This window comes from Pelmatolapia mariae, linkage group LG7 (genome assembly GCF_036321145.2).
Source record: "Pelmatolapia mariae isolate MD_Pm_ZW linkage group LG7, Pm_UMD_F_2, whole genome shotgun sequence".
NCBI lineage: Eukaryota > Metazoa > Chordata > Actinopteri > Cichliformes > Cichlidae > Pelmatolapia > Pelmatolapia mariae.
In genome coordinates this window covers 43,539,135-43,561,693 of record NC_086233.1, presented here as the reverse complement: position 1 = coordinate 43,561,693, position 22,559 = coordinate 43,539,135, and the positions used below count along the sequence as shown (strand labels likewise).

Here is a 22,559-nt window from a genome sequence, read left to right as displayed (position 1 = left end):
TTTTTCCTGAGATTAAGAATTGATTTTGACTGATCTCATTTACAAATTTGAATCAGCTTTGTTTATAAATTTAAAGAAACTTCTATCCCACTGCTTATTACTAACCAATTTATTGGACCCCTTAAAGCTGAACTCTGTCTGCTTGAAACATACACAGTGGTCAGCCTTACTTCGTGTGAACTGACAGAGGATTTATTTCTATGATGTCACCTAAATCATTTTGTATAAATGCCAGCATCAGCAGTTTAGACGTTAACTGACAGGCAGGGAAGAAACAGAGAGAGCAGTCATCAACGCAAACACCACTGCATTTCCAAACTCAAAGGGAGGGGCACCTCTCGCCAGTCTCCTAGTAAGCCGATCCGCCCCTCTCCGGTGGTTATGACCTCCTCTGTCTGTGGAGGACCGTATAGCAGAGGGAGAGTCTGTCAGAGAGGCTGAGGCTTCAGAAGATTCACTGACCCTCCCAGCTTTAACAGCCACAACATTAGTGGATGCAATGCGAGACTTTCAGAATAACCCAGAGAGGTTTTTCCAGCAGCTAAACTTCAGAGGACAGTACTGAGTGTTTCACAGCTAGGCTTGTTTTTGCTCTTTAATTACAAATGATGTATAATAATGATTTGAAAGGCACACTATAGCTTTTCGGTCTGATTCCTTCCCTCAGCACTCCCTATGTTCTGAAATTTGTGAAATTTAGCTTTGCTGCTGATTATAACTACATTTTAGCCACGAGACATCAAGAGGGGAATTAAACGAGTCTGACTGGATATAAAAACACAGCACTAACTGAACCTAATCAGTATTAATTAGCTTAAATATACTCTTAAAACAAGGAAAACTGGCAGATCCCAGCTTTTGGAAGGCTGGCCACAAATATTGTTTGGAATTTTAGCTAAAAAAATAACTTGTTGACTAATTTGCATGCATTTATATCTTCATGTAACAGCTCATAAATCACTCTAGTAATCTACTGCTCATAACCTTTTTTACTTTTGCTTTAGTGAGTCCTTAATTTTTACACTTACAGAGTGCTAGTTTAGCCCACTGGTTGAGCAGGTGACGATATGCAATGCAGCAGAAACGCAGTGGTTTTAGTCCAATATCAAATAAAGGCAAAAATGGCCCCCCTGAAATTCTTTTTCATTTTTTCTTCTTTTTTTTTCAACTATATATAGATATTTACGAATTTGACAGGTTCAAGCAAAGGCAAGTGATGAGCCTGTTGCACCCGCCGCTCTCGCCCTGGCAAAGCTGTCATTTCAGCTGGTCGTGCACAGCTCCGTGTTTGTAACCTCGTGCAGGTGTCACGGCCGGTGCGACTGGGTGCGACTCAGTTTGTGTATATAAACACAGACGCTGAGAGATTCCCAGATCACTCAGAGGGAGAAAACTAGCCGAGCAGCAATGAAACTGCGAGAAATATGACGCGTACTGGAAAAGTAGAGACCTCTCCTTCAAAGTAAAAAATTGTGCCTTACTGCTGTGACCAGCACATTTCAAAAGGCTCAGCTTTTACCTTGAAGGCAAACAGTCTCTGGTTCATGTTTCACTACCACCGTGCAAGTAAGTCCTCCACAGACTAAGCAAACAGTCAGCAGCCTACACACGTATTTTTCCCTAGTCACAGCTGCATTACCACACGATAAAAGGCCATCCTGATGACAAAACAACAATTTTCTAAAATCATGGAGTCCACTTGGGAAAACACTCGAAAACACTGACGTGTTTAGTCGGCTAAACTGTACAAACATCATGGTCAAGAACATGAAAGGCGCCTGTAGCACCACACTGAAATGTGCTTCACACTTAAAGAGACACGACATGGATTTCCGTGCTGTGTTAAAAAGCAACATTATTGTTAAGAAACACATGTCACAACAAAATCAAGCCTTGAGGTCACTACTGAAATTTAAAGTTTTGACTCCTTTTCTTCTTTTTTTAGATGGAGTAGTGAAAACACTCAAGTCTTGATTTCATGTCTTAATTTAACTGATGAACCGATGGCACATGGAGTGAATGGGATGGAGAAGAAGAGGAGGCTTTGGAGATTTGGGCTGACAGACTTTTGTGTTTTAAGTATTGACTAAACATTAATACTACTGTCAGCATGCTGCTGTTAAAATCTGTTCTCTTCTCTATCGCATGTGCTATTGGCTCAAACAGCTGTCAGGAAACATCTGGATGGGGCGAGTGAGCTGCTGCTGAACAGAAGCGAGTGCAGCAGAGAGGATGAGGTGGAGCTTCATGGCACTGACTGTTTCTATAATGATTCGGGTGTTCTCAAATTAGGCACTTTCTGTCTAACATGTTCTCTTATTAATATGAAAATAATCCTCTTTTCTCCTTTGTGACTCATTCTCCTCCATGGATGGGGAATTTGTTAAGCGGCATCCATTTTGAAGTAGATGGAGACCAAAAAGGATGAGCTGTTAATGCTAATGAGCTGTAAGCAAATGAAAGATGACCAGTGAAAGAGGAATCAATGTTATATTGGAGTTAGTGTCAGGCTCTGGTGACTCTGTCCAACCCCTCTGAGGCACTGCTCTGGGGAAGGAGCAACTCTCGCTCCCCTCCATTCTTTGGGGCCCCCAGAGGGCCCCTGTGTCTCTGTGTGTTACTGTTCCCACTGCACGCACAGACTCCTTCACCTCCACGTTGCGCACGGAGGGGTCAGGGGCAGCTTCAGGCCAGTCAGGCAACTCCTGGTAGCCCCCAGCCTTGGCATTCAACAGGTGGGAGAGTGAACCCAACTGGAAGTGGTCTCGATCTGCAAAAAGAAGAAAAGAAATGCAAGCACACACAGAGATCAGTGCAACAGAAAGAGCAGAGTCACTCTTATCATAACACAGAATCACAAAGTTCTGAGAAAGAACTTCAGCAGCTTTAAATTTAGTTAAGCTCCACTTCAAAGTCATCTCTTTGTGCACCTCTGGACCCAATTCTTTTTTTGACTACATGCATGTGAACTCAAACTGAAGAAAACATTAACTTCTGTGTAGACTGACTCAACATCCCAACATGTCTGTGATGACCACCGGACCACTTCCATTTACAGCCCAGAGACCAAACAGGAGTTATTAGTGGAATTCAATTCAATTCAGTTTTACTTATATTACACCAAATCACAACAACAGTCACCTCAAGGCACTTTATACTATACAAAATTCAGACGGAAACCTCAACAGCTGGATGACACCCCATGAGCAAGCACTAGGCAAAGGTGGGAAGGAAAAACTCCTTTTACAGGAAGAAACCCCAGGCAGAACCAGGGCCTGGTAGGGACAGCCATTGAGCCTGACAGGTTGAGGGAGAGGGGAGGGAGACAGAACAAAGGACAAACAGCTAGAAGAGTGTCTAAGTGTTAACTGTGTCCTTCGTCCCAAAGTTGGAGGATCGCTGTTTCAAAGAAGAAGAGGGTGTATCACAGAGGGTACAACGTGGCAAACAGGGAATTAAACCAAGGGAGAGTTCTGGAAATACAGACACCCTGGAAGTGATCCAGAGGAGCACAGGGAGATGACCTCAAAGAGGAAATCGGGATGAACTTTTAAAATCTCAAATCTCAAGACTTTGCTCTGTAATATGAGGATGAATGGATTCTCCTTTCTTTGTTGTGGTTACTGTCAGGCTGCTGCCACGTGAAGATCAGAAAGCTGAGCTGTAGGCAAAACCGCTGGATGTACTTTAGATGAATAAAAAGATGGACAGAATGTTCATGTGAAGAATAAAAATGCTCCCGGTGTAAGGACAGAATCACAGTTACAAAAAAGATGTGTGAATGCTCTGGATGACCTTTGGATGACCTGTAATTTTGTAAAACTGTATCCTCAAACAGCTCTTGGACACATGGAAAAAAATCCCAAGTTGATGATTTCCAAGCTGTTTTGTAGATTTAAAATTGGAATAAATTGAGATAATAATCCCTGGAAGCTTAAATCACAATACTTGTGGAAAAAAAGGGCCTTATTTGTGTTGATATCTGACTGAGTTATGACTCTGAGAAGGATACGTTATATCTGATGCAGAGCCGCTGCTGCAGCTGCATCTGCTGGCTGTGTAGACCTAAACAGCCCATAACTTCCTCTTTCTTTCACTTTAGCTGTTTTTGCCTCAGGTGTCTCCCACGTACAGAGAGACACCGAGCAGCAGGAAATTATGGCTCAATTTTGTGTTTAATTGATTGTGACTGTCTCATTTTTGTTAAGGCGGTTCATGACTGATGGTAATTAAACGCTAATAACATTGCTCAAACTATTTCTGCCATTATAATTTTCAGCCGCAATACAAGTTCACAAACTAGAAAACAAAACTTACTGTTGACTTGCTTCTGTACCTTTAAAAGGAGACTCAAGGACGGGTGCAGGTTTGAGGGCGAGGAACAGCTTTTTAGCATACTTGCTTAGGGCTCCACTCTTCTCGGTGGGCACGATGAGTTGGCGAATGAAACGTGCCCGGTCGCGGATGTCGTAGTTCTGGTCGTATTTGGCCAAGTTGAGAACATACTGCGTCAGCAGTTTAGTCTGAGGGGTGAAGGGACACGAAAGGAAGGTGGAAGATGAGAACAGTAAAACAACACCTTATCTACTGCGTTACATGCATGTGCAGTGTGGGAGTGTATGAAGCTGTGGACTTGTTTGAGAGGGTCTAAGAGGATAGGACTACTGCATTAGTCTTGAGCCACCCCTCGTGTCGTAATATTTTATTAGAACATAAAAAAAGATGTGACTCACTGAAATGTGCAAACATACATGGGAATTCTGTATATAAGGCAAAATCAAGAAGGTCGAAAATCAGTATTTGGTATCACTATTCAAGAACAGTTCTCCTTGTTTCTTGAAGGACATTCAAAGCCCTTCTATGGATGTTGGCTGACTTTTGGTGCAGTTTTCTGTCATGATGATCTCACACTGCTTCAGAAGTGCTGAGGCCCAAGCTCTAGGAAGGCCAATCCATAATTGACAATTTCAAGGACACACCTGTGTGTTTTCTTATCCAGGTATGATTTTACTGTACAGGAAATGTGTTTGGTGTCCTGCTAAAAGGAACTAAGCCATTGCCAGTCAGACAATCAGATGGTACTGCATGGTGGATCAAAGTTGACAATCCTTTTCTGCATTCATAATTCCATTATGGCACCGGTTCTGACATAAACGGTAGTAACCAGACCGAAAAGCAGCGCACATTTTGGTGCTTCATTTCGGTGCTTTTTTTTACTGAGATGTCATACACTTTGGATTCTAGCCAATCATTTTACCTTTGCAAGCGTAGTAGGCGGGCCCAGGTACGTACGTTCTTTTAGAGCAGAGCTACAGATTAAAAATGCCCAAGGCGAAGCGGTCAAAAGTCTGGCTGTACTTCACAGCAAAAGATGCAAACTCAGCAGCCTGCAACAAGTGCTATTATGCTGATACTGTGATACTGTGCAAAGGAGGTAACACATCGAATCTGATGAAACACCTGGCGACGCATAGCGTTTTTTTAAAAGCCGAGAAATGCACCGTATTTGATAGCTTGGTGCAAGACCTCACACCGGCACATCTACTGCGGGTGTGGTGCCTGTTATCGGACCCGGAGTTAGCAACATCCCCCAAGAACCCGAAGAGTAGAGCCCTGGCCCCTAGCCCTGCCAGTGTAGCAGAAATGATGACGGATGATGATGGCAGCAGCAGCCGTTCTTCTCTGGGTCAGTAGCTTAATGTTGTTCGTGTGTAATTTACGTTGAGTAGGCTAACCACGTTATTACATTAATGCATGTAAGGTGAACTAGCAAACACCGTCGTAGTTACATGCGGCTGTCTTCTTGTTTGATGGCAGATCCTCCCTTCACCCTGGCCAAAAAGGCTAAAATGACCCAAAAAAAAAAAGTGGGAAACAGCTAAACATGAGAAGTTTTTGGACAAAGTTGGTGTTTTTTTTCCATTGTTTAAGCACTTCTTCCAGCCAAGAGTGATACCATATATGCCCTATAGCTACAGAAAAGGCTAACATTGTTATCTTTTTTACAAAAAAAACAGCTAAACATGAGAGGTTTTAGGACAAAGTTTGTGTTCTTGATTCTTTAAGCACCGGTTCGAGCACCGTTTAAGCACCGGCACCGTTTCAAAAGTACTGGTTTGGTACTGGTATCGGATAAAACCTAAACGATACCCATCCCTAATCACCACTGGCTGAAATGCAGCCCCATACCATGACAGAGCCTCCATGATGTTTTACAGGTACTTGAAAGCAGTCAGAAACGAGAACTGGACTGAAAATAAGTGGAAAAAAAATACCTCCAGAAAGCCTGGAGAACTTTTGCTGAAGACCACTTTAAAAAACGACTCTTTAGAAATAGGAAAAACTCAAAGTCTGTTTGTTAAATGAATGAACACATTTTAAACACAGACAGACTCCCTGGTATGAAACTTTCACAAAGAAAAACCAAAGGCATGTAAATATCTGGATACAATGACATGTTTCTGGTTTCATGGATTCCTGTAAGACCTCATCACATTAAAAGAAAAAAACATAATTGGTGATAGGAGATTGGTGAAGTGTCTGTGAAGGTTCTCAGTCATCCAGGTCATCGTAGTCTAAGGAGCTTGGAAAGAAAAGCGTCTGGACTTCTTAAAGTTGCTTGAATACGTTGGTGAAGGTTTGCAACTAGTCTGCAACTATTTATAAAAAGACAGAGTCCCTGATTGAAAGCTTACTCAAATGATAAAGCTCAACACTTTTTTTGGAAATCATTTGAAAATTGACTCTGAATGTGACATATTTATTTGAGTTTTCTTTAACTTGGTCTGCATTGCAAAGAGCACTTTTAATGAAGATATGCAGCGTAATGACTGTGTGAGAGCGTCACTGGCTTTATTTCTAGACTGCAAATTTACACAGTGCATAAGTGTAGGTGGCAACAATGTCCCAGGTGAGACTGGAGAAGGCAGGAAGAAGAGTGCGTGTGGAAGCCACAGAGGTGTGTTTAGTGCGTTCTGTCACCTGACAGCAGCCTTGTTCACACAAACTAAATGAAAGCCAACATCATGCTCAGTCATTTATGCACAATACTGCAAGATAATTTGTAAAAACAACAGGTTGGATATTGAATGTAATCTCAAATGTTTCTTTTTTTGATGATGATGATGATTTGAATCAGCAGACCTTGTTGATGTGGAAGGACTCTGTATATTCACACTTATTATCAGGGAAAGGCAGCCAGACTATTACCATCCTGAATCCTCCCAGCTGCACTCTGCTGCTGTAAGCAGTGAGCCTAATTTAATTAAAGATTAGATTTGGCCTTTACAACAGTGTCTTTGCTCACTAGCACAAATATCACTGCTGACTTGAATTTTCAAGACAAAGTGGATATTTGAGTAATTTATTCTGTGAAGTGAAATTAAATGTGTGAGTTGAAATGTTTTTATTCTGGATTAAATTCCTCTTCCTCTAAAATGTTCATACAAATGGGTCAGACTTCCCTTTTAGGTGTACCTTCTCCCAACAAGTTTGTTTCTAATAAATTCAAACTTTTGGGGTTGAAACTGGTGTATTTATAACACCAAAACAAAACAACAGTCACCTTAAGGTGCTTTTTATTGTAAGGTAAAGAGCCTACAATAAGAGAGAAGACCCCAACAATCAGACGACCCCCTATCAGCAAGCACTTGGTGAAAGTGAGAAGGAAAAACTCCCGTTTAACAGGGAGAAACCTGCAGAAGAACCAGGCTCAGGGCAGGGCAGCCATTTGTTGTGTTGTTGTGACCGATTTGTGGGTGAGGGAAGGGAGACAGAACAAAAGGACAGCCATAAATACTAGTGACAGAAAAACATGCCATTCCCACCTGTTTGGAGTTGGTCAGATATAGTTTGGCTGCCAAATTGATGATCTGAAGCTTCACAATGTCCTCTTCATTAGTGAATGACTTGGCCATCTTCCTTAGAACATCTGGGGCGATCTTAGGTACATGCTCACAGTATTCTCCAATCAGCCACAGGATACTGGCCCGTGCCATTGGCACCTGAGAACACAGGTTGATAGCAAACTAACACTGCTACTACAGAGGGATATGACTGGCAGAAACAGGTTTACCGTGCATGTAAACAGTGGTTCAAGAGCTCGAGTCAATTAGTGAACACTTAGTTGACACCTGGTTTATAGTAATAGATATTGAATGAGGCACTGAGGTAAGATATTATCTGCAGGTCATGAAAGAGACTCTTACCTGAATGTTGTCGGTCAGTTTCGCCATGTGCTTTATGATGTCGCTGTGCTTCTCCGGCTGCATCTGCAGCAGCTTCTTGATAACGACCACTGACTCGGCAACCACCAACTCTGCACAAAAGAAAGAAGAGTCACTCGTTGAAATCAGAAATGAACAATAAATACATACTTTTAAACATCACTAATGCTCCGAGTCAATGAGTGGAAAGTATTCAGCATTCATTTACCAGTTCATTCACACTAGAAATTCACGCTGTTCACTTCATTTGGTATATTTGTTCAACTGTCATGACATTAAGACATGACCAAGACAACCTGCTGAAGTTAAAACCGAGCAAAGCAGTGAGGAAGAAAGGTGATTTAAATGATTTTGAATGTGGTATGGGTCTTGATGCCAGACGTGCTGGTTTGAGTATCAGAAAGTGCTGATCTACTGGGATTTTCCTGCATAACCAGTAACCTATAACCAAGTTACGCTGAATGCATAACACAGATGGGCCACAGCAGCTTCAGACCACAACAGGTGACTGTACTGACACCCAAGAACAAGAAACTGAAGCTGTAATTCACACGGGATAAAACTGGACAATAGAAGGGTGGAAAAATGTTGCCTGGGCCGATGACTCTCCATTAATGAAACAACATCCAACAACAATCAGAGCATGAAAAACAACATGAAAACACAGATTCAACCTGCCTTGTATCAACAGTTCAGGATCCTGGTGGTAAAATGGTGTTGGGGGATATTTTCTCGACACATTTTAATCCCCTTAGTATCAACTGAGCACCATTTAAATGCCACATCCTACCTGATTATTGTTGCTGGCCATGTCTACCACTTTCATGACCACAGTGTACCCATCTCCTGATGGCTGCTTCCAGCAGGATAACATGCCATCACACACATCAAACAATCTCAAACTCATATCTAGAACATGAGAATGAGTTCACCGTACTCCACAGTCATCAGGTCTCGATCTATTTGATTAGATTTTTTGGAATGTATTTTTCTCTTTTTACTTTTAAGTCTTGTTTTTGATGTTATTTTGCCATCTGTTCATACAATATGTACAGTTTAAAGAGTGTCTTATACTAACAAATAAAAAGACTCACCATCTCGGTTGGAGAGCAGCTGCACAAGACCGTTCAGACATGTGTCCCTCACCTCGCTGATGTTGGTAGCACAGCGACCAATGGCTTGGATTGTTGCAGCCACAAAGTCTTTATCCATGCTTTTAATATATGTCTGCCAGAAAAAAGCAGCCACTCTGCATATTAATTCATACGGGAAGACAAAGTTGGTGCTGACTGACTGCTCTTCCTAAAACATGACTTATATTTTTTAATTGTACCTGAAATTCTCTGAGGATGGTGGAAATGTTTGTCTCGTTGGCCAGATTGGTTAGAACCTCCAGCTGCAAATAACAATAATAAGAATCCATCATGTTCTCATATCTCCACAAACTGCTAAAAACTTCTGACCATCTTCAAAAAAAGAGAACAGAAAGCAACCTTTAGGACTTTGATCTGAGTTGGATCTGTTGAGCGGATGTAGAAACTCTTCAGATATGGTTCAAACATCCCCTGTGACACACAAAGACAGGAAGAACCTCCGTGAAGCTTCGTTATAATAAAAATACCATTTATACACAAAAATATAAAACAGAAGAAAACAGAAACACCAGCTTTAGCTCACCCGTCTCTTAATGGACATTGTTGCCACGTTCTGAAGAACAACATACTGGACTTCACTAAAAGAAGAAGACACAGAGTAAGTAGCGATCGAGGATTATGATCCTGATAATTGGTAATTATTTTGCTGTCTTAAGAAAACAAAATTTTTGTCTGAGATAGCTTAAGAAGCGAGGGACCAGGAGGAGCTTTCAGAGGGTCTCTAAAAAACTGACAATATGCAATCCTGATTCTTTTTTTATCATCATTTCAACATCCTCATTACTTTTCTGTCACTGATCATGACTGAAATCACACCATCACAGACGCAGGATGCATGCATCAAGTGCATCGGCCATTAAATTGTTCCCCTGTTGTTATTTAACCCACTTTAGTGCCTTGTTTGGGACCTCTCTCCATCAATACATGGCACTTTAAACAAATGAATTGTATCCTGTACCTCTCAGTTTTTAAGTGATTGATAGAGTTTTTAGATTTTACATGGACCTCCTCTGACTTGTTCTTTTTCCCTTGGTATGTCATTACAAAAAACAAAAACAAACAAAACTCTTCTGCAGCTGTATCAAGGAAATCATTAGTATTAAGAGAAGTATTAAATTTCAAGATTCATAAAGATGTTATTCTCACTTATAATTGAAACTGCTTGCAGTGCTTAGCCGCCATAGTGCTAACAGGTGAATTTCTAGTTTTGAGGCAGAACAAGTGGCATCTCTACGAGTTGTGTTTTCTGTTTATTTTAACTTTTTTTTTGTCCGATCTGTCAGAAAGAACATATTGTTATTGCTAGTAACAGCTTCAACATCTGGATTTCAAAATTAAGTTCATGTTAGCTGATAAAAATGTTGAGGGTAACGTGACCTAGCTTACTTTTTCAAGCAATAATTCTTAATCTTATGCAAAAACTAAAAGAATTCCAAGAGACGTTTCACAATTGGCCTCTACTTGAAATTTTAACTGAAGATAGAAACTTCTGGCACGTGTGTAGCTACCCCTGTACGCCACAAAACGTAGCAAGTACAAATGTTTTAAAAACATTCCTGTTAAACATCAGCGCATTATTATTTAAGCCAGTAAATCCATGTGGTTATTATGTGAGCCCAGACGCCACAGAGTCAATAGCAATAAGTCTAATGAAAGCTAAGGTATGGTACAATGAATTTTGGACGACTCTCCCACAGAGAGACGCTGGTGTTTGGTCGCTGCTGAATGATGATCCCATTACAGCACACCCTGAGCCACAGGACCACTTGTTCAATAAAAAGCTGACAGTGTGCAGGACTTACAGCCAACAGGCCACCGATGTGCGATCATCACTCCTCATGGTTTATGATTTCATGCTTACTTCAGCTTCACTGGGCTCCCTGTTTAATTTTACTTTCTGCTTCTAGGCATTAGCGATCCATTTTATTACGCTCACTTGTTATTTTGTTGTCATACTGTTTTCCACTTTGCTGAGTTTTGTGGTTGTTAAATCTTTTTTCCCTCCCATTTAGCTGTGTATTTTTTCGACATTTCAACTTGTTTCCTGTTACTTTCTCCAGAGGGGAGGCTGTTTTAATTTTGGAAAATGGCGATATAGTGATTTGAAAGCAATTTCTTTTGAAATTATAGACTGTAAAGCTCACCTGTGGCTCCTCAGGAGACGGACCAGGGCCTTGGCAATCACACCAACCTCCGCTTTAGGGGCCAGATGGAAATACAGCTGAGCCACAGCCATCACCACCTGGATTGTGTAAAGAATGAGAAAACAGAAACTTTTAAATCTCAACAGTGACATAACCTCCCAATGTAAAAAAACAAAGAGGTGTAATGGTGAGTGTTGGGTCATTAATGAGTTTTGTTCTCTATTGAAAATTTATTCATTTTCAGCAGTTAATTACCAAGGCATCACTACCTTATGCTTATGTTGCACTGGAGATGACGAATGTGTTTGGATTTATTCTGCTCATGTGTTAAATATACATGAACGAACTAAAGCAAATACAGATTTGCTCTCATTTTACTACTCTAGCAGTAAAAAGTTAATTCAAGAGGCAGGAGTTTTAAGATGCTCAATCTGCATTGGAAACAGTTCTTACAAAGCAGAATTAATTGTGTAGATCCAATGCAGCATGTTAAAAAAAAAAAAAAAACAACCCAAAAGAGCATATGCACTGGAATGCTGACTGGTTGAAAAGTGGGTCTGAATAGGAAATGGAGCAATAGTGGAGTTCCCCATGAAGAAGACAAAGTACAAAAAAGCTCAAAAAGCAGCATGAGAAGCACCAAGAGCAGTGGACAGCTTTAATTGTTTCACTTTATGACAAGGTTTCCTATGTTTTCACTCCTGTATGGTGGCCCTGAGAGTTCAAAAGCACTGCAACTTAAGAAAACACCAGCAAATAGAAAAATGCTGCGAAACTGAATAACAAACAATGGAAGTAGAAAAAAACAAAAACTCACAAAACACAAGAGAGGTTTTTGAATGTTTGCTATTAGCTGTTTACTGTTAGCTTGTCACTTTCACAGCTGTTGACTGTTTTGTGAGGTTCTTTGTGACATTTTGTGGCATTTGTTCTGTTTACATTGAGTTTTATTCTAATTGTGTCGCAGCCATCATCATTTATTCCACATATTTTTAACAATGAGTCCTGTTGACTCTACAACATGTAGACAATGGCTGGATCACACAGGACCAACGCATAACCACGCTGGTCTTTTGAGAGAAAATAATGTTTGAGGCGTTCATAGGTGTGGTTAATTTCATGTGTAATTCACAAAACTTGCTCTGTTTTTAGTTAGTTTCATATCAAGCTCAAATATTAATAGATTCTTTAGTTCGGCATTAAATATCAGCTGTAAATTGCATGTCATAAACATAACTATGCGGACCTGATTCTCCTCCTTATATTTCGTGTTTTGAGTTCTCACCTCTTGCACATGCTGATAATCCTTTTTTTTTTTTTTTTTTTACACCCAAACACAGTTCGCGTTGGTGCAATGCGTTAGTAAATCTGGCCCTAAACCCTTTACAGGATGCTTCCTCATCAGTCAGTCACTTCAGCCACCTCTAAACAAGAACTCTGAACAATGTTGGGAGAAACAGGTCAGAGTATTGTCCTTGTCCTTTCTTATATGTAGCACACAGCAGGAGACAACTGGAAATGTTCTATTTGTTTCTAGAAAGGCAGCCGCATGGGTAGACACCTGAATCTCAGTTGATATTCATGAAAGGAGTTTGAATTCACACAGACCATTTCTGATTGTTTACTGGTAGATTTATGGGCTGTAAAGACACGCAGAGCTGAAAAAAAATGATAGTCTGTAGGTTTGTCACCATGAGACTAAGCTTCAATGCTGGAAACTTTAAAGTAAAAAAGACCAGGTTGTTGGTCTGCATCAAAGTCAGAGCAGTCAGACTGGAACCAATGACACTTATTCATACCTTCATCACCTCTAGACTGGACTACTGCAATTCTCTATATTTGGGTCTTCAACACTCGTCTCTCCATCGCTTGCAGTTTGTCCAAAATGCCGCTGCGCGTCTTTTAACAGGTGTTAGAATGTATGAACACATCACTCCAGTTTTAGCAAATTTACACTGGCTCCCTGTAAAATATTGTATTAATTTTAAGATTCTTTTACATACTTTCAAAGTTTTAAATAATATGGCGCCGAGTTATTTAAATGAATTCCTCAACATGTATGACCCCAAAAGAGCACTGAGATCATCTAGCCAGATGCTTTTAGCACAACCAAGGTCTCGATTGAAACATAGAGGAGATCGGGCCTTCACAGTAGCAGCACCCAGACTCTGGAATAATCTGCCAGAGGAGATTCGTACTTCAGAGTCTATTCAGTCTTTTAAATCACATCTTAAAACTCACTTTTTTACTTTGGCTTTTAATTCGAGTTCAGTATGAGTACCATCAGGCCTGTTTTATGTTTTTATTGTTAATTCACTGTCTTCTTATTTATCTGTATTTGTTTCTAATTAATCTATATTTGTTTCTCTATTGTTTTCTCTTGTTTTTAACCAATTGTGAAGCACTTTGGTCAACTCTGTTGTTTTTGAATGTGCTATTCAAATACATTTTGAATTGAACTGAATTTGAATTGACTGTAGAAAACTTTATATACAGTCATTGGTTGGAACTGAGACCTGCAAAAATGCAACTGTATGAAGTCATCACTGGAAAAGGAAACTATTTGGTTTTGCATTTCATTGGTTTGATGCAAAACAGGTAACCACATAAAGAGCAATTACAGCTCCATGATTGACTTTTCCACTTCATGCAAGATAAGCGAACACTTGTTGGCTCAGGAATGGGAAAAGTGTTTCATATTTTATTTCACCACAAGAAACCAGCTTGCCTGCAGCAGTACAAAGGTTGGATAATGTGTGTGACGGCAGAATTTCACAATATCTAACATGGGTCAAAACAGGCTACTCAAGGTGACCACAGCAGCACTAATGCATTGTGATGCTTTATTAATTTCCTTGGGGAAATTGCCCTCATTTTTGAGCAAGAGGTCAGCTCAGATTAAATGCTGTACACAAGGACACTTAACCATTAAAATGCTTAAGTGTCAGAGGCTTTATAACTTGAATGAAGACCTCATCTACTCATTAAGAAATGATTTTAGAGGGCACAGTCACTTTCCATGGTAGTAAGTCAATAGACTGAGTTTTACTGCAGGAATGTGTGTGTATAATTCAAAAGAGCAGAGGTCTCACAGCTGCGTTGCGGCTCTGCAGGAGCGGTTTGGTATTCCTTAGTAGCAGCCGGTGGTCTGGATCCATCACATATGGCTTCCTCTTAGCCATGGCAGCAGCCTCAGCCTTCTTCTCCTTCTCCTCTTCGTCTTCATCCTCATCTTCATCTGAGCCGTAGAAGGTCTTATCGCCGCTGCCTCCCTCCTCCAGCAGGGACTCCTGCAGAGAAAGTGATTCTTGAGGAGTGCTTTCAAGTTATAATAAAATTTTCACTGCAAGATGCAAGTAGATGTAGACTTAAGAGTTCTGCTGTCTCATCCTTCCCAATTCAAGTGTTTAATCCTAGCTACTATGGCCCCTGTAGGACTAATGTCTCAGTTAAGAGAGATAAAAAGCATTAAATTTACACTGCACCCATTAATGGCTGTGGGCAGCCGGCTTGATCTGATATTGTTTGGATCACATCTTCATCTGCCCCAGAGTTTTCGTGTATCTCTAGAAGGCTGTCAGCCCACGCTTTACCTTAGCTGTCAATGCTGTGTGAGAGGTGTCTGCATCTATTTAATCTGGAAAAGGCTATATAACTTTGTGAAAGGAGTTTAAGGTCAATCAGTCAGAGAAGCTCCCGTCTGACCGATGACAGAGATACTGGGTTGAATTGTTAAGGATACTTGAACTTTTCTGTGTGAAAGACTGCTGTTTTTGCTACTGTTAACCTGTTAGCCTCTGTTAGATACTGTTAGCTGCTGTTAGCCGGTGTTAGTAAAACTGTTGTTGTAGTGGATGCAATTTTTTGGACCCTGATGCTTAGGGAATAAACTCATACAATGTGAGAATGTAATCAAACTGTTTATCAGATGTATATTGAGCTTCAAATGTATCAGTGTGATTTTTATGATACTCAAGCTTATCATTAGCTACCATTATGTTAGCTTAAAACTAGCTGCTGTTGCTCTTTAGCTGGCTCTTTTCATCTGTCGACTGCTTATGTTATACTTGAGCCCTCAGTTCATCATCTGTATGCTTTTAGCTCCTCCTCTCTTTATCCTCCATTTAAGCCAACTTTCTGCTGATTGGCTGCCCCTTGCAAAAACATGGTTTGCTCTCATCGATATCACAACGAGGCAAGAGCAGAGAATGTGTCTGAAACTGAGCTCAAAGAGCAGTCTGGGGTTTTGGCTCACAGGGATTACTTGACCTTACATGAAACTTCAGCCATGTTTAACCTTCGAGCGACCAAACTTCTTCTTGTTAGAATGGTTTCATTAAATACTTTTATTTTTATATCTTCTTCTTAAATGCGTTTGTACTGAACCTACGCTGTTTCCTTTATATATGAGACATATTTCAAGATATTCTAATGACACCGAATTTGGTTTTTAATATTTTTTATGTTAGGACTTAAAAAATTTTAATTATATAAGACAAATTATATTATCTAGACATACCTTGCATGCTATCTCTTGCAAAACAAACCATCTGCATTTCAATAACACTTTAAATCTTGAGGTCCGTTTGAGTGAATTATATATGCAATATGCAAATATACAGTGGAAAAACTACACTGATCAACAACAAGTCATAGTCGGGGTGCTTTTTTCCTACTTTATTGTCTCCATTTAAACCTAAATCTAAACAATTCAATGCCAATATAAATTTTATAGCTGCACATATAATTATACAGCTGGTTTGGTAGTTCAGGATTCTCATCGCTGCACTTTGCAGATGATGTGGTCCTTCTGGCCACATGAAGAACTGATCTCAGTTCAATTTATTTATATAATGTCTATTGCCGCACGGTGCTTTATATTATAAGGTCTTAATAGAGAGCAACCCCCACAAGATAATTCTTCACGAGCAAGCAGCTGGCAACAGGGGGAAAGAAAAAACTCCCTTTAACAATAAGAAACCTCTGCCAGACCCAACCTCAGGGAGGGGCAGCCATCAGGTTTGTGTGACATACATATCAGTCTTGTTCACAAGTCGGGAACAAAGCTTAGCAATAGAGTGTGGAGCTCTAGTCTCTTTCATTCAGGAGACTAGAGCAGCGGTCCCCAACCTTTGTTGCGCCACGGACCGGTTTATGCCCGACAATATTTTCACGGACGGGCCTTTAAGGTGTCGCGGATAAATACAACAAAATAAAACTAGTACCGGTACCGAAAAAAAGAAGATTTATTCATAACACACGTGAAAAGACCCAGGAAAACCGAGTTAACGATAAAAACGATAACAAAATAACGCTGAAAACCGATAAAAACCCTGAAAACCATACATTTCACACCTGAGCCTCAACTCTCGCGGCCCGGTACCAAACGACTCACGGACCGGTACCGGTCCGAGGCCCGGGGGTTGGGGACCGCTGGACTAGAGGACTCAAACTAGAGGGACTACTCCTTCGCACTGAAAGGAGCTAGTTGAGGTGTTTCCTGACATATCCTACTGTCAGGAGGCCCACGATATGCTGGACAGATTATATCTCTTGGCTTTGGCTTTAGTAATGCCTCAGTGTCCTCTCAGAAGAGCTCGAGGAGGTGGCCGGGAAAAGGAAGGTCTGGATGTCTATGCTTAGACTGCTGCTGCGACCCAGAAAAACAGCAGAAAATTGGATGGATGGATAATAGGTCCTTTTTAAATGGTCTATGCAAGTCATGAAATGGTAAAAAAGAAGCAGCAGTGTGGAAAAATGTCCTTATTGTAAAATGGCTGCAGCACATTTATGGGTAATTACTACAATAACAATGTTGTGAAAAAAAATTGTTCCATTTGGGCCTAGTCACTTTTGACAAAAATAAGTCAACAGGTGTGTTTGAAAAACTGATAAATATACTGAAATCAGGTGGCAGTGAGAGAGGAAAATAAATGACAGGATGATTGTACCACTGCATAGTCACAATAGTAGAAAATTAAAGACGTATTATTGCAAGACATGTACCTATACACCTCTGCTGCACCGTAGTCGCCCAATATGTGATTCATATGCAAATTAGAAAGTAGTGACAAAACATAATGGCTAAACTTATTTCTAGGGTTGTAAGTTTGCATGGAGCGCTGCAACGCGCAGTGATGACGCCGGCGATATTTTGTTTATATTATGTACTAGAATTCATCGATACAAGTAGAGTCTGCATGTAAGGTGTTACTGCTCCTCAGTATAAATTCATGTTTCTGTAACACACAAATTAGTCATGAAAGTATTTGATGAGGCTCTAACCTATGAATCTCTTATTCTACCTGTTCAAGTGTGAACATCTGCTGCTTCTCTGTTTCTTACTTCACTCTCAGTTAAATAAAAACTGAAGACTGTCAGACTGAGGAATTGTTTAACCCAAGTGCAAGCAGAAAACTTGATGTATTTACAGAGAGTGAAAAAGGCCACAAAAGGCTGTACAACAATGAAAAGAAAATGAACATCTCAAAATGGTCAATAAGATTAAATCCCCTAAACTGAGGGCGTCAACGACAGAACGCATGGCAATCTGACAAAGACAGACTAAACATACACCAAGAGGAAAGGATAATAAGGATTAGATGAATCAGACTTTTTAAATTCTCGACCGTGATCTCATGAACTCTTCCAATGAAGTCAAGTAAACGTGATTAGGAAAAGGAGGATAGAAGATTGGAAAGAGCAAAGTTGGAAATTGGAAATTTTTTGGACTGCTCTTCAATTACTCACCTGCACCTACAGAATAAATTTGCACAAGTAAGTGAGGTTAGGTTAGGTAAGGAGCACTTGAACCAAGTAGGGTGGGAACAGATCGAAGGAGGGAAGTCACAACATAGAAAACCACATTCAAAAAGTGAAAGACGGACAAGGAAAAAACTCACATAGAACCGAGAATAACCAAGGATAATAAGAACAGTTTCACATTAGGCTATATGTTACTCATCAAAAATGTAACACCTGTTGGCCTGCTTGCTTTCTCGTGCTTTGTGTTTCTTACTTACATTGATGTTTGGGTTGAGAAACTGCGTTCTGGCGTAGCGGGTTAGCATGTTGATGATGACGACCTGCCCCCACTCCTCAACATCAATCAAGAGATTACACAGCTTCCTGTAGTTCTTGTGGATCAGATCAATGCGCTCCGGACACACCTCTTCAAAAGCCATCACAACGCTTCCTGCCACCAACTACAGTGCATTTCAGACCACACACATTAAGATAAAGTTCATGAATCTTCCTTTAGGAGGTTACAAGTTAGCCCTGTGGATTTTAACAATATCCATGCATTGTACAATTAAATCTTCAACGGTACAAAAAACCCGTAACTACTGACTGACATCTGCAGTCTGTTTCTGGTTTTGGTGCATTTCCCAGAGAACGAGCTAATGCAAAAACTGCAAGGTGAAAAAGGAGACTGGTTAAACAAATGATAAGCCTTGAAACAACCGGGGCGTTAAATGCAATCTGGTGCTGTGCACAGCAGCTGGTCCCTGATATTTTGTGCACTGTGTGGTTTGCAAAATTGTATTTGCCTTTGCTGGAAATAAAATCTGGAGAAAACACTGAACCAACAAAGAGAAGAGAGGAAAAACACACCGTGGTTTTGTCAGCGAGGAGTTTCTCTATGACTTCAATCAGCTGGTCTTTTTGTTCAGGATCCAAACTGAGAGGAGAGAAGAATAAATCAGTAAAAATGCATGAAAAATTGTTCCAGGAACTGTAAGTAATAATCCTCAAGGGTATAAAGAAAATGGATTTTACTGCTAGAGCAGCAATGGGTTCTCAGGAGTCTATTTTTTACTGCTAAAGTTTTACAGTGGCAGCAAGTCATATCAACATTTGATCTAGCAGGCCTAGCAGTTCTCAGACTGGGAATCAAGGCTCCCACAAAGAAAAAACAACAAAGAATTCATAAAAAATGGAATGTAATCACAGTATTACTTAATGATTGTTTGATTCTAAATGTCTTAAATAGAAAACAGGACACATACTGTGTTTTTCGCTATCAAATTTATATATTTCCTACTGTGTTAAAGTTTGTGAAAAAGAGAAATGGTCATATGAAAAATAAAGTTTCTATAGGACTGTACGCAGTCCTGTGAAAAACTAAGCACACTCTTACTGCTTCCACTGGAATTAAGAGGGTAAGTAGCAGACAGGTGCTGCTAATCAAATGCACTTGATGAATTATGACCACCTCCATAAAAGCAGACAAGTTGTTAGTTTGCTGGTCTGGAGAATTCAGATGTATGTTAACACAATATTGAAATCCTCCCAGGAGTGGACACCCCAACAAATTTGTTCTCTATTGTATGAATGTCTGTTTGGGCTCCTAAAAAACAAGACGCTACATCTCAAAGGGTTTATCCTGATACAATAAAGCCGTGCAATGCTCAGAGAAGTTGCTAAAATCCCAAGACTATACTGGAACCTCTGCAGTGGCTAGCTGGAACATTAACATTGCAGCACTTTCCAGTTGACCATTTACTTCTCTGTATATCAACGTAGTTTATAGTCAGTTATGAGGCCATCTGACTAACAGCAAACTCTTGTCCCAAATTGGACCATGAACTTGGAAAATGAGCCCAAACACACCAGAAAATCAGAATGAGTGACAAAGATAAGAATCAAGGTGTTGCAATGACCCAGTAGAGTCCAGATCTCAACCCAATTCAAATTTAGTGGTGAGACCTTTGGAGAGCTGTGGATAAACACATTTCAGCAAACCTCAATGAACTGAAGAAATGTTGTAAAGAAGAAGGGGATAAAATTCTTCCACAATGGTGTAAAAGATTGACAAATTCACACAGAGAACAACTACTTCACGTTACGGCTGCTTCAGGAGTTTTCTGTTCTTTGCGTTCTTCACTCTTAATTCAATTTAAAAAAAACAACAACTTTATAATGACTGTGAGAAAAAAATATGATCATTAGTCGTTATAATAACTGATACACAAAGAGCTAGCAACTCAATAATCATGATAACTTTGTTTTATAAACCCAAAACTGTCCTTTTGAGTTTGTACCTGTATAGTTTAGGGATTGCATGTGCTGCGGTCTTCCTGACATACGGAGACATATCCGAAGCAGCTTCTTTGATGGCCAACATCATTATTGGAACGATGATTGTTACTCTTATGCTGGAGAGGACTCGCAGGGCGCTGGCTCTGATCAGCTGGTTCGGATCCTGGAGAAATACAAAGTGGTGGAAAAATAAACTTTTAGAGGTGGTGAAATGTTGCATTTTGTTCATTGCAAAATAGTAATAAAATCTAAAAAAGGAATCTGTAGTTATGCTAGCAGCTCTGTGGTGCTGTTCCCAGGGCTAGTAGTTCCTGCAGTTTTATGCTAAACTCAGCATGCTAACATGATCACAATGAATAATATAAAGGTCAGTCAGTAATGAAATACAAAACTGTTAAGTAAAGTAGCTTACCACTTTTAGGAAATTAGCACTAAAACACATAAATTTTATTTATTTGGTCGTGATTTCAGGTCAATTTATCCAGTAATTCCAGATATTTAAATCAATTCATTTTCATTTCATTTATATAGCGCAAAATCACAACAACAGTTGCCTCAAGGCACTTTATTTTGTAAGGTAAAAACCCTACAATAATACAAGGAAAACAGAAAGCCCCAACAATCATATGACCCCTATGAGCAAGCGCTTTGGTGACAGCGGGAAGGAAAAACTCCCTTTTAAGAGGAAGAAACTGCACAAAGAATCAGGCTCAGTGAGGGGCGACCATCTGCTGTGACCAGTTGGGGGTAAGTGGATGACGACAGAAGAGAGACATGGTGTGAAAGAGAACCAGAGGTGAATAATAACTAATAATTCAATTAGTGCTGTCAGCGTTAATCTCGTTAAAATGACGTTAACGCCATAACCGCATTAAATCTCGGTTAGTGAGTTAGTGCGGATCGCCCCGTGCGTGGGGCTGGACGGCGCTAACGCGTTAATGAGCTAACCGCGCTAACGCGTTAATTTAAGCAATCTATTCAATTTCATTTCAGCTTTTTTTGTCCAAATGTTGTAAACAAGTTAGGCTTTTAGAGCCATTCACTCATAGTTAACGAGGACTATCGTGCAAGCCAGGTGAATTGCAGCTAATTTTTGTATAATATGAAGACAAGAGGCTTTACAAAAATGGTTTATATTATCTCAAATCTGAAAAATTGTCACATATATAAACTGCTGTACCTTCAGACCTCGCTGAAACGTGGAAATTGAAAGCAGAGCAAGATCCTGCTGCTCCTCAGCGTAACGCACCAAGTAAACATAGACCAGCTTCTTCACCTGGAAAGACGAACAGTAAGAGGGAAAGAAGAAACAAATGTAATCATTTAAATTTTAACAATTTCATCCAACCCATGTATATTAGCTTAATTATTTTCATTGAGATGAGTCCAGTAAGGCACAGTTATTAAAACATGCAAAAGTGGAGAAGGAAATTGCAATTTTGTTTATATGAGATAAAACTGCACTCCACGGAGGTTTGGAAAACGTGATAAGATAATAGGAAGGAAAATGAAGAATGCAGAGCCTGTAGCACATGAAGCAACATGAGACTAGGTTCATTACCAACCTCTATGTTTTTACAAGCCACGTTTTTCACCACAGCGGGGAAGAGATCTGATGCATTTTTACCTCGGGCAATCATCTGCAGAGAAAAGACGCATCCAAAAAGCATAATAAAGATTTCACAAGATGGCATTTTTCAAGCATTTCAATTGTTGGCAAGAAAAAATACATTTTTTTAATGTTTTATTTTATCTTTTGATGCTTTTTTTTTCGTGCTCTTGGCCCGGCAGGAATGATGAATGAAAAGATGGGTGTGGAGCCTCAGAAGTATGAATATTTAACAGCTGACTGCACAGTTTGCATCTCTTATCACAGTAGTTAAATCATTGGAGGCAGCCTTTGTCTTATGGCTCAGAGCACAGTTTTATAAAATGACTGCATTTTGACAATAATACCATGAGATTAATCGCCAGTTTTGGTATAGAGAGCATGC

General features: G+C 40.1%; 1 protein-coding gene across 11 annotated transcripts in view; it reads right to left on the bottom strand.

Annotated features, from left to right (window-relative positions):
• Positions 1 to 22,559, bottom strand: part of LOC134631162 (AP-3 complex subunit beta-2) — a 58,616-nt gene that overhangs the window by 18,927 nt on the left and 17,130 nt on the right. For 7 of the 11 annotated variants that reach the window (XM_063479211.1, XM_063479212.1, XM_063479213.1 and 4 more), the window contains exons 3-17: positions 22,131 to 22,205; positions 21,746 to 21,841; positions 20,568 to 20,728; positions 19,138 to 19,204; positions 18,546 to 18,728; positions 14,616 to 14,813; positions 11,524 to 11,621; positions 9,903 to 9,957; positions 9,719 to 9,790; positions 9,559 to 9,621; positions 9,320 to 9,452; positions 8,208 to 8,317; positions 7,827 to 8,003; positions 4,337 to 4,523; positions 2,640 to 2,770 (exon numbers count right to left, since the gene is read on the bottom strand). In XM_063479211.1, coding sequence (XP_063335281.1) covers positions 2,640 to 2,770; positions 4,337 to 4,523; positions 7,827 to 8,003; positions 8,208 to 8,317; positions 9,320 to 9,452; positions 9,559 to 9,621; positions 9,719 to 9,790; positions 9,903 to 9,957; positions 11,524 to 11,621; positions 14,616 to 14,813; positions 18,546 to 18,728; positions 19,138 to 19,204; positions 20,568 to 20,728; positions 21,746 to 21,841; positions 22,131 to 22,205 — 1,806 coding nt within the window. The remainder of the gene's footprint in view (positions 1 to 2,639; positions 2,771 to 4,336; positions 4,524 to 7,826; positions 8,004 to 8,207; positions 8,318 to 9,319; positions 9,453 to 9,558; positions 9,622 to 9,718; positions 9,791 to 9,902; positions 9,958 to 11,523; positions 11,622 to 14,615; positions 14,814 to 18,545; positions 18,729 to 19,137; positions 19,205 to 20,567; positions 20,729 to 21,745; positions 21,842 to 22,130; positions 22,206 to 22,559) is intronic. The other 4 variants (XM_063479214.1, XM_063479216.1, XM_063479207.1 and 1 more) reach the window with 1 other exon arrangement.